At 39.4% G+C, this 12,580-nt stretch overlaps 1 protein-coding gene across 1 annotated transcript in view; it reads left to right on the top strand.

Moving 5' to 3' along the window:
* The window catches only part of LOC114501818 (ubiquitin-conjugating enzyme E2 E2), a 262,437-nt gene that overhangs the window by 221,422 nt on the left and 28,435 nt on the right, over positions 1–12,580 (top strand). Inside the window, exon 5 of the mRNA XM_028518570.2 lies at positions 3,426–3,573. Coding sequence (XP_028374371.1) covers positions 3,426–3,573 — 148 coding nt within the window. The remainder of the gene's footprint in view (positions 1–3,425; positions 3,574–12,580) is intronic.

Here is a 12,580-nt window from a genome sequence, read left to right as displayed (position 1 = left end):
GCAGTGGACTGTATCGGTGTCCGTTTCCTTTGATAAAATACCATGGCTATGCAAGGTGTTACCATTGCGGGAAACTGGGTGAAGAGTGTATGTGATCTGTGTTATTTCTTACAACTTCATGCAGATCTAAAATTATCTCAAAATTAAAAATTAAAAGGAAAACAGGCATTGAGGCTGAGTAAGAGCATAGGTTTTAGGATCAACAAAAGTGTGTTCAAATTCTAGCTCCACTTACCTGCTCATGGTCCCACTTACCTGCTATGGGACCATGAGCCAGTGGGGGGTTTTTTTCCAGTTTTATTGTGATAGAACATTGTATTAGTTTCAGGTGTGCAACATAATGTTTGATATATAAATATGTGGTGAAATGAATTGCACAATAAGTTTAGTTAACATCCATCACCTCACATAGGTACAGTATTTTTTTATTTTTAAAGTAGGTACAATACTACCACTTCCCTCCTTGAGCTATCTTGAGGATGAACTGGCTCAGAGTGTACTGTCTAATATCTGATAGGTTTTTAACGATTGTTATTTACTGTTTACATTGGATCATAAAAATATTTTGTCTTTTTATCTAGCCCTTAAAGGGATAGGTACTCTTGACTTCTCTGCAGAAGCTTAACATTGCTAGGTGCTCTCTTTTATTAACTTCTGCTCATGTCTTTGTTTCTTTCTACTTTCGCAGGATTTACTCTGTTCCAGTGATTTTCAGCCTTCTTCATCTCATAGCACACAAACTAATTACTAAAATTCTGTAGCACTCCAAAAAATATACTTTTTGCTGGTCTAAAAAAAAACGTATAATTTTGGTTCATTCATACCAGATGGCTATTGTTGTGTTGGGTGTTATATTTTTTAATATTTTATTTATTTATCTTTAGAAAGAGGGGAAGGGAAGGAGAAAGAGAAGAAGTGAAACATCAGTGTGTGGTTGCTTCTCATTCGCCCCACAACCGGGGACCTGGCCTGCAACCCAGGCATGGGCCCTGACTGGGAAGTGAACCGGCAGCCCTTTGGTCACAGGCCCACACTCAATCCACTGAGCTACGCCAGCCAGGGAATGTTACATTTTTTATTTGACAATCCAAGGGGAAAGAGGTCAGTGCCCCTGACTAAAGAGTCAGATACTGCATGTTTTAAAAATTCTTGTGGCACACCGGTTGAAAATCCCTCTTCTTTCTTTTTCCTTCCTTGGTTGGACACTTAGCTCATTAAATGCCTTCCTTACTGATACATGGTTTTGAAACTGTAGCATTTTCTTTTACAACTGTTTTAATCAAAACACAGATTTTTGTGATGGCAACCCAACATTTTCATTGTTGTTCAGTTAGAACTACAGCTGTTTATTTCTATTTAGTCCAAGTTATTTGAAAATGTGTTTGCCAGCTTCTAAATATATGAGTGATCTTTATGGTCTTAATAATTATTTGAAAAATGTTAAATTTCCTTTGTGCCTTCCCATGTGATTGATTTTTATGTTTCTTATGCTTAGAAAAGAATATGTGTTCTTTAATTGTAAAGTGTGGACTTTTTGCATTCATTTAGTACCTTGAGTTTGTTAATTCAGTTGTTCATATTTTCAATATCTGTACTATATTTTGATCTGATTGATCTATTAATTAGTGCAGTGAAAATGTTCCTCTTTGATTGTTGATGTGTCATTTTCTCCTTATAATTCTGCCCATTTTTACTTCTTATATTTTTGGCTATATTGTTAGCTGTAACCGATTCAGAATTGTTATATTTCCCTGATGCATTGCTCATTTCATCATAATGCAGTGATCCTCTTTACTGATTTTTGCTTTAAATGCTTCTTACCTTAAACATATATTTAATCTGATATTAATGCAGTCATTTAAGCTATTTTTATTTAGTGTTTGCATAGTGTATGTGCCCAGGATTTAGAATTCTTAAGGGACATGTGTTCTTTCCCAGGCCAGACCCCAGGATATTTCTGGCAGGTGTAGTTACTATTTCTACATAAGGCATTATCTTTTCAAATCCAGCCATTTACTGAAAGCTGCTCCAGTGTCCAAATTTATGTAAGGGCTCTCTATTTCAACCCCTTGCCACATACAGACCTAAGGTTTCATCTTCACTTTCCACGAGGACATCAAAACCCAAGCCTCCATTTTTAAGGCCAACTTCTACCCTTGATTCCCTCCCTCTTCCTCACCTCGCCCTTGGCAGCTGCCTGTCAGCTCATGTGCTTACTGTAATTTCTAGTTTTCAGTTCCAGCCTCTGGGGGATGCCCTTGCAAATGCACCTATGCATTTTAAAGAATGTCGGTTATATTTTCTTCAGCAGTTCTAGGTGTTTGGAATGTGCGTGTGTAGGGAGGGATATTGAGGTTAATTACCTAATCTGGCAGGGAGGGGCAGCTCTTCATAGGAGTACTAAGCTAGCCTGAGAGTGGTACCATGTTGCTTGGCGGTTGTAGAACACTGGATCTGTATTTTCTGAGACTTAATAGCAGATGAATTAAGTAAATCCTGATGTTCGCATGGATGCTGGATGCCCCAACGAAACAGCAACTCCTGCGAAGATCTGCCATGTGTGTATTTCTGGATGCAGAGCCATTTCAGGTTAGGGCACCAGAAAACTGGTCTTCAGAACACCAGGATTCTTTGACATTTCAGCTTCTCAGTTTGAGAACGTGTGTAAACATGATATTAATGAATAACGTTAAAAACTTGTTGCTTACATAAGACTTTTGTAAAAATAGTTGTAAAACTGATTTGAACTTAACTTTTCAATCAAAGTTTTTTTAAATGTTATACACACGTTTCAAACTTACACCTCAGGAAAGTACAGTGGTGACCTAGGTATTATAGGGAAGAAGTGAGCTATACTAATACTACATTCAAAACAGAGAATGTGGGTTTGTAAGTTATACTTAACATAGTCTTTCAATGAACTCGATATATTATTTATATACAGCGCCCCAATTTATATCTTTAAATCATGACATAGAATACTATTTATTTCCTTTTTAGAGTATTCCTGTGCTTTTTTGAATTTTATAAATGTACAAAACCTTAAAACAATAGGAATCCAACACACGATGCCTTTGAAATTTTTATTTTGGAAAACTTTTTTTTCTTTGAAATTTTTTTAGGAGTCATAGTCAGTTTCCCTCCTACGAACATTCCTACAGTTGCACCAAGAGTAAATTCAGTCCCCAGAACATCAGTTAAGTGATGATAGGTCTCTTCATCAAAAGCTGAATGTCATGAATTTGTTATTGGAGTTTAGTTCTCTGTGCCCAGAATGACCAGTTCTGAAATCATAGTGATTTTGATTATCGATTCTTCTCATGTGCTTAAGGAAAAATTAAATATATGGTTGAACCAGTGACCCTTAGATTATTTTGTCTAATAAAAGGTATGTCTGTTTATAACAATTTTACATTTTCTTCCAGGTTACCTTCCGAACAAGAATCTATCACTGTAACATTAACAGCCAAGGCGTGATCTGTCTGGACATCCTGAAGGACAACTGGAGTCCGGCCCTGACCATTTCTAAAGTCCTCCTCTCCATCTGCTCCCTCCTCACGGACTGCAACCCCGGTGAGAGACTTTTGGTCCAGTCTGGAACTGGGTCTGCTCTGCTGCTACCATCTGCACTGCTACTCTGACTATTATTTTGAATTTCAGTTTCCATAATATGCAACTGCTTTCTTCTCTTTTTAAATTGGGTCTTGTCATTAGTCCTTTTAGACTGTTCTTCACCAAGAAGGAAAAAGCATAGTGTGATAATAATTAATGAAAAATCATTTTAGATTAAAAAGTTCATTCAAAGAACGCATTACATCCCATTGCCAAATAATAATAAAATTTTTAATTAAATAGTTTAACCTTTAACTAGATGCCTACCAGAAGATGTTAATTTGCGAAATACGGGCTATTTAAATTTGATAACAATCAGGCAACACCGCACAGATGTGACCTTTTCTAGCATCTTAATAACCGTGCATCTTTGTAAGCTGTTAGAACCGAAAAAGGGGTGGAGGGAATGGTCCTGAACTAGGAAATACCCAAGAAAGTACACAAGGAGAGACAGATTGAATACAGCTTCCCAGGAAAACTGAAGAGCGTGCATGGCCGGTCTTTCACGGGGTGCTGGTGCCCTCAGTGCTGAAAGTGCTGACTTCCTGTGTGCTCCCAGATGTGCGGTGCTGTGTCTTTGACCAGCTGCTTTTAACTAAATGACCGCACACCTGCCCGTTTCTTACATATGTGGGTTTATTGTGGAAGATACAAAAACCCAAAGGTAGCTGTCGAGTTTTTACTGATGTTCTCAATGAGAAATTCTTTGAGTATTTAACTGTGACCCTCCGGGAAATGGTGCAATGTGGGACTGCATCTGCTGCCCCACCCCCAAAAAGTACTTCTGGGGCTTGCTGAAATTTGGGGGAAAGGGTTCTTTTAATTTTTTTAAGAGAAAAATTTATTTTGACAGATAAGTAACTTATTTAAGAAACCTTTGATGTGAAGTCATGCCGTACACCTTAAACTTATATCAGTTTTGTATGTCAGTTATATCTCAGTAAAGCTGGGTAAAAGGAGAAACTTTGAGGCACTTCTGAGCACTGGATGAATAAGAAGGCCTCATTTCTTATACATGGAATGAAGGGTACCTTTAAGAGAGAAAGCTCGGTGCTGAGAGGCAGCCCTTACCCCGTCGGTAACCAGCTGGCTTGGTCTTCCAGCCAGCTGACCTGGGCCTGTCCCCCAGAATCATCTCGTAGGTGAGAGTCTGTTCTGGTGCAGGGGTCCCTGCTTAAAGGCATAGATGCATTCCACCAAAGCCTTCTCGCGGCAATCAGAAAGATTCCTGTTCACTGCGTTAGAGTTTCCTTTTGCTGTGTCTTGGAAAGTTACATGTGCTAAAGGAATACTAAAGACAATAGCATTCCCTAGATTTCACCAACTAGTGATAGCCCATCTGATGTAAGAATAGAGAACATCATTTGTGGAATCTATGCTAACAAACCAGATGTTCATACTTTGAAACACATAAAAAGACATTTCCTAATTGGCACATCATTTATATGTATGTTCATACTTTTAGAGTTTTAAAATATTTATGTTAAGGAAGTCAAATGTTTGTTCTTTTATGTAATGGCTTTATTTCATACTGTTTTCTGCTATATTTCCAATCTCTGTAGATTATTCGATTTAAATTAAACTTCAGTCTAACCTATCTTCACATCATCACAAATCTAAGTTTGATAGAATCTGAACAAATAAGATTTTCCTATACAGAATCTATAGAGCTATTTTAACATCAAAAATGCTTTAGCTCAAAATAGGCTTCTCATAAGAATATAAATTTATCAACTTTAAAAGTGCTTTCTCTTATTCTTACATAAACTGATTTTTAAGAATATTTTTCATAGTTTTCTCATAATGTATATTTGTCTCTTTCAAGAAATTTTGAAAAAAAAAATTTTGGCCCACTCAGAAACAAAAATTATGTGCTTCATCGTGGGTCTGTACATTCCTATTGTATGATATTTACCGTCAGCAGATGTAGACTTTAAACTGGCTCCACTGTCTGTTAGTTGTGTGACCTTGTACTGATGCTTTAACTTTCTTCAGCCTTAGTTTCTTATATGAAATGAAGATTATCATCAACCCCACCTAAGTCACAGAATTCCTGTGAGTTTAAAATGAGATAGATTCTTACTGATGTTATTTCCCAGAGTGTTTAGGACTGTGAATGGGCATATATTAGATGTTTTATAAATACCTACTCAGTTGAATTTAATGGAGAGTGGATAGTAGTGAGTAATTTGTTGGCACAGATACGCTTGGATTTAATAACCTGAAAAAAGCCTAATCCTGAATTCATAGTGCCTTTTGTGTTATTTCTCGGGAAGGATTCTCTCCAAGGAGGGAAATGCCCAGCATTTACCACCCAGTCATTTGATGGGTGCACCATTCTGTTCCCAATGCAGCGGTCAAGGTGGGTCTTATGCTGGCCTTAATAGGGCGACTCACACTTCCCTGGGATGTGTATTCAGCCTGACGTCGCTTCCTTACTGGTCAGACATTACCCAGCTGCCAGAGTGCATCTGTGACACACTGCGGGGGGAACAGAGTGGCAGCGGAGAGGAATGGAAGATGATAAGCTCAAAAGGTTCTTTAGCACCAGCCTCCCAGACTCTCTCTAAATTTAGTCTTGCTTGGTAAACAGGGTCTAATCCATGAATGGCTGAAGTTTGGAATACTAATCAAATTTCCATTCTTCATGGAATGCTCTTATTTGTAACTACTTTCTTTTCTCAGGTATGTAGAAAATTTAAGCTCTGTTCTATTTGATATTATAAAGGGTTTTTTTTTTTTTTGCTGTTGTGTGGGTATTTTTAAGCTCTTGAATATTTTATAATTTTATGAAATCTATTTATTTAAAATATGCCTGTATTGTGGTCTTCATACCTATAAATGATGGATATTTTCCCTCATGCAAAGTGAACTGTCCTAAGAACACTGACAGCTATGAGATAAAACAAAGCCAGCACTTGTCCTGTACCCCAGGTGCTTTAACACAGTAATGTTGAGAAATACTTCTCACCTTCTTCTTCTCCCTTTTTTTTTTTTTTGAAAAGTGTGTAAATCTGCAAATCTCCTGGCATTATTTTACTAATCTTAAGTTCTGCTTTCCTACTCTACCACTGTTGCTTTTCTAAAGTGTTACAGGCTTGTTTCATTCTAAATATAATTCTGATCCTGTATCGCTAAAAAACTGTCCCCAAAACATATGATTCATATGAGGTAATTGGAAATGTGAAAACCAAACATTTGATAGAAGATTTAGTGCCAGAAATTTTTAAGTATAATAAAGTGGAATTGTGTTTGTGATTTTTTTTTTTTTACATGTCCTTACCTTGTAGAGACACATACTGACCTATTTGCAAATAAAATTCTTGACATCTGGCATTTGCTTCAAAGTAATCCAAGAAGCTTGGAAGTGGGTAGGGATATGGAAGATGGCAGGTTGATCATTATAATTGCTGAATCTTAGTCATGAGTACATGGGGCTTCATTATACTATTCCGTGTACTTTTGAATATGTTAGAAATTTTTTTATAATAAAGGTTTTTTTTTTAATTGCCAAAGATTAGGCACACCAGCAGTGTAATCTATAAAAAGGTGTGTGATTTGTCTCTTTTGGCCTTGTGAAGGAATTCTTTGGCCTCTGACCTTCACCTGGTGTATCTCATTCCCCTGTCATCTGCCTGTAGAACATAGCTACCTTGTAACGGAGCCTGGGGTGGCAGGGTTCTGCCTTCACAAACCACCACGAAGGCCCTGTCCTCCACTCTTCACACAGGCGGAACTGTGTGGGTGTGTCCATGAACACGCTCCCCACATGCCTACCGAACACCAGCACTCAGGATGGACGAGCCTCCCTCCCTCCCTGTCACCTTCCAGATAAATATCAAGTGTCGGTTACCCCCAGTCTTGATTTATGCATATCTGTATTAGAACAACAGATAGAGCTAAGAATGGCAGCTAATTAACCCTCAGCCTTACATAGTGATTAACCCCGGGGTGGGCACAGCTGCAGCTTCGTTGGTAGGAGATTTATTCTTCGCAAAGGCACTGAGCAACTGGGAGGAGGAATTTGCTCCCAGTGACTCTTCAGCAGTGCCATAGAAAAGGTCAGAGAACGGCCCCTTCCTCCTTCTCCGGCTCCACAGCCCTTTGTCTCAGCTCTGCGGCGGCGTTTTTAAACAATTAGGACAATTCTTATCTGTAAGTTGTCCTTAACTTGGGTCGTTATGAATTGGTTGGCTTCACACCAATTATGTTTAAATCGTAAATTATGTTGCTAAATATTAAAATGTTGTCATTGACAGCGATTACTAGGGGCTGGGGAACATAAAATAGGATTAATTATTTCAACACAGGTACATTTCTGTGGACTGTTTACACTGTTGGTGAGCTGTTAGACTGACTGATGAAAGGGACGGAAATGGAACTTAAGAGGATTCTGCGGCTGCCGGCTGCAGCAGGGATCTCGCCTGTACGGACCCCCTTCCCCGTTCCTCCAGGGCTGGCGAGGAGCAGTTTCTTTAACTGAAAAGCTGGACGAATGATAAGCCCACCTGTTTTCAAAACAGGCCGTCTTAACAGGAATGCAGAAAAGATTTCTGTGGCGACACTACGTGGGGATAGATTGACATCAGGTTGCTTCTGATGTCACAAGTAAAAAGGGTTTCTCTTTGAGTCAAAGAAGGTTTGAAGTTGCAGTTATTATAACAAAGAAGCCTTTGTTTATTTTTGGAAATTGCATATGGGGAATTTGAAATTCCCCAAAATATTGGGAAAACAGTATTCACAGTTTTCGTGGTGGAGGGATGATAGCTTAGGTGGAAAAAAAAGGGGAGCTCTGAATATACTCCTTTGATAATGTATCTGTATTGAATGTTTCTTTTTTTCAAAGTGGAATTATCTTTATTAATTTTCTCATAAAAATAATACATGCTTATTAGATTTTTCCTAAACTAATTATCCTTTAAACAGCAGTATTTAATTTTCATTTGAGGCTCTTTGCTTTGCAAACTCAACGTGGATGGAACTAGGCAAAGCGTGTTTGTCAGTTACATTTGTCTCATTATGACCTTAGTGTAAATTTAGACACAGTAACCTCAACTTTCAGCCCTGGTTTTGAGTGACTTCTGCTTAGCATTTGCCTATGCATACTTCATTGCCCCTTCATTAATATAAATCTAGACATAGATAGCTGTTGCAACAATTTTTCTGTTATGAATCTGTTGCTGTCCCTGTGACATCAACCTCTAATTTATTGGTTTGGTAGTTGATCTCATTAAAAAACTGCTATATACATTTACTTAGGACACAAATTTTCTTCAATTTACTTTTTAGAAAAATGTCATTGTAGTGTTTTCTGTTTTCGAAATGACCAATGATTTATTTTTGGTTAAGAGGAACACTAAAAAGGAAAAGGTATGTCTAGATCAGTACTTAACAATTTCTTTACTTTCCCAAAAATGAAGCCTTCCTCCACTAAAATCAATTAATGAATGTCTCTGCTAGTGTTAGAATTTACTAAATTGTATTTGAGGCATTTTTCTTGATCTAAACACAAATGAGAAATGAAAAAATGAAGCACACCCTCAATTTAAATAAACATCATTCTTTACTCAGAGGGGAATGTCTTTTACTCAGAACTATTTACCCAAGGAATGATTAAAAGACTATCTTTTCCTTTTACTTGAGGAATTTCTGAAGAGTCATGAACATTTAGTCTTGATTTTAATTAACTTTTTCTTTATTACTTCTTAAACGAAGATAATTAAAACATAAAGATTACAGTGGTAAAAAAGGACTCTGATTAATTATCATTCTAGAATAAAAAGTCTTTTTTCATGATAGGGAAAGAAGTATGTAAGAATTGTGCGCATTTCTTAGCCTTTTCATTATTTTTATGACTCAAAAAGGCTTCATTTTTTTTAGCTTGCGGACTGTGTGCTTGTGCTTCCAGCACTTTCACAGCGGTTGTCTGCCCCTCAGTAAGGAGAGCATGCTTGCCACTGTCACGGACACGTTGAGCACGCGTGGATCCAGCACAGGCCCTGCTGACCCGTGTATCCCTTTAGACAACCTCGTTAGAACGTCAGGTCCCCCCGCACGGAGTCTGGGCAGTCGGCCTGGGCACACGCCACATGCAGATTTGGTGTTTTCCCGACCTTTTGGTGTGAAGGTCAACAATCCTAAAGCCAGGGGCTCGGGCAGCCGAGTTTTGTTAGGGGCTGGACTGCAGGGCGGCCTCCCACGCTGTCAGACGCCGGACGGCGTGAGTGGCTGGCGGCACCGTTCCAGGAAGAGGACGAGGCAGAGTTGTGTGTGTGAAGTCAAAGGTCTTCCCCGTCTCCCTAGGCAACGTCTCCTGGTGATTTTTTTTTTCTTTACAGTTAAGGACCATTCATAAGTTTGTCACTCTTTGAAAGTAGTCCTCTCTCCTTCTACAGGTTTTTTTGTTTGTTTTTATTTTGCCATCAGGTAGCACAGTACTAACTTAATGCTCAGTCACAATAACTGTCTTAACCCTTAGTTAGTATGCATGCTATACCTGCTTCTTTCCTATACTTCTACTCATGCTTTTTATTATGGCTTATTCTGTCTCTGTGTCATTATTTTATAGAGTATCTGCATGTTATTGCAAGTCATCTAACTCTTGTTTGGCAAAGAGGCACGTATAATAAATAAGAGATTAATTTTTTTGCTTGAGGTAGGTTCAGGGAACACATTTCATAGCTGCCCAGTGTGTTTACTGCTCGTGTCAGGCTCTGCTCAGCAGATTTATTCCAACAATGAGACTTCTTTCTCCTGTGCCTCTTGTCCAGCTGTTCTGTAGCGTCTTGGTCTCCACACAAACAGATAGGTCTGAGGCCTTATTCCTGGGTGGGGATCTGCCGCAGGTATCTTTCCTACCATTTAAAATATGCAGAAATGATGAGATTGTTAGCCTGCTGACTATGGTCTGTGTAATTCTCTCAGATCTTCCCCATACGCCACTTTTGAAACTTTTTTTTTAAGATTTTTTATTTATTTCTTTTTAGAGAGGGAAGGAAGGGAGAGAGAGAGAGAGAGAGAGAGAAACATCAATGTGCGGTTGCTGGGGGCCATGGCCTGCAACCCAGGCATGTACCCTGGCTGGGAATCGAACCTGCAACACTTTGGTTCGCAGCCCGCGCTCAATCCACTGAACTACACCAGCCAGGGCCACTTTTGAAACTCTTAAGTGCTGTTTCTTTGTTGGCTAATTTATTTTGCAATCTGAGTGTCTGTTCCCACGCAGTCCATCTCTTGTAAGGTGGTCGTTTGTGAACCCTGTAGGCTTGTTGTTGGTAAACGGAATTGTTCTACTGATATTTATTGTCAGAAACACCTGTACCTGGTCTATAAATGACATCTCAGGATTTTACTTTATGTAGGTTTAAAAAGTGAATGTATTTTAAAAAGCTGGTAACAGCATAAAACACCCCTCCAGGACGTTGCCTGCTTACCCTGCACTTAGCAGGAACCCGCCTGCCCCAGAGACCCTGGTGCCCTGGTCTCTTTTCTGTCTCAGTGCAGTTCTCCCTGTGGCTGTCGCATCTCCCACTCAGGTAACCTTTCGGGGAGTACCGCTGACAGCACCCACACCACATGGGAAGGCCCCTCTGTGATCACACTGTCAAAGAGGTTTATGCCCAGCAGATTTCTTAATGAAGCTGTTCTGTGCTTTGTTAGTTGTCTGATGTCCTCAGGGACAGGTGTGAAAACTAAAGAGCGGAGTGATACTCTTAAGGTGGAGCATTAGCCACTCTCCTGCCTGCAAATAAAAATGGCAGGCATAGTGTGAACCACCGCGTCTTTGCTCACAGTCTCACATTTGCTGCTTGTTCATTGCTGCCTTCTAAAGACAGCCTCTTTCAGGAATCCTGCTAGAAAAAGCAATTAAGAAAAAGATTTAACCACATCAGAGGTTATCCAAAAGGTTGTGTAACCCACATCATCTTTCCAAAAAGATAGGTATGAATATAAAGCTATGATTTTCAGCCTTTTGTGACCCTAAGTTGCCCTCCTAGTCATCTTTGACCTGTCCCAGTTAGCCTGGGGACTCTGCTGGCCTTTATTTCCTGTAGTTTCTAATAATTTAAAAGTAATTGACATGTTGTATGTCTTTTTAGAGTTCATATGCACAACTCCACTTTCCCAACCCCCCTCCCCCCGCCCCAGGCTCTGCTTGGACAAGAGCTGAAGGCTGAAGTGTAGCCCTGTCCTCGTAAGAGTCACTGAGCTGCTGGAGCCTATGGCAAAGCGAAGTGCACCTGCCGTACTTCTGTCTTTAGGGCAGTGCTTTGTGGTGTGTGTATCCTTGGCTATTCCTTCTCCTTTTTCCCTTTCCTACTAACTGGTCTCTTCTGTTTAACCTGTATTTCAGCCTCTTGCTTTTTCTGCTGCTGGTTCTCTTTTTCTCCTTTTTTTTTTTTTAATCCTTTTTGGTCACCTGCTGCTCTCCCTCTTAACTCTTAACTCCTTTTAATGTTTCTTTCACCCAGGGAAATGTTTTTTAAAAGAGGAAATTCAAGTTTTTTTATTTTTATTTTAAAAGCATTTTGTCATCTCCATAACCATATGAATTAGCGGTCGAGCTAGTACAACCCTGGAATATTCCGTTTCACTGCATGTGCCAGGTGGTAACTCTTGTTCTTCTGATGCTGGACGGAGTCAACCCCATCAGCTCTCAGAAGGGGTGCGGTGTCAGCACTGAAAAGGTAGCCGCGGCTGTGAGTGCTGTTGGAGCTGTTGCCATTCTCAATGCCGTGGCCTCTTTCTCCAGCTAAACAGTTCCTTTTTTTAGTCTAGTTTGGAAAATATATTAAATATAAAGTGCTGTACCCTGTAAGTAATGTTAGTGAAGCGGTTTCACAAGCATAGCATCATCATCTCATTTTCCTGTTCTGAACTTCCTTGCCCTGAGTATGGGTGGCAGTGTTTTGAATGAAAACACCAAGTTAGGTCCTGGTGGAACAGGGCTACACTGTTTAGCTCTAAG

Source organism: Phyllostomus discolor, chromosome 7, assembly GCF_004126475.2.
Source record: "Phyllostomus discolor isolate MPI-MPIP mPhyDis1 chromosome 7, mPhyDis1.pri.v3, whole genome shotgun sequence".
In the NCBI taxonomy this organism is placed as follows: domain Eukaryota; kingdom Metazoa; phylum Chordata; class Mammalia; order Chiroptera; family Phyllostomidae; genus Phyllostomus; species Phyllostomus discolor.
The sequence above is the reverse complement of the archived record's forward strand: the minus strand, read 5'-3'. Positions and strand labels throughout refer to the sequence as shown.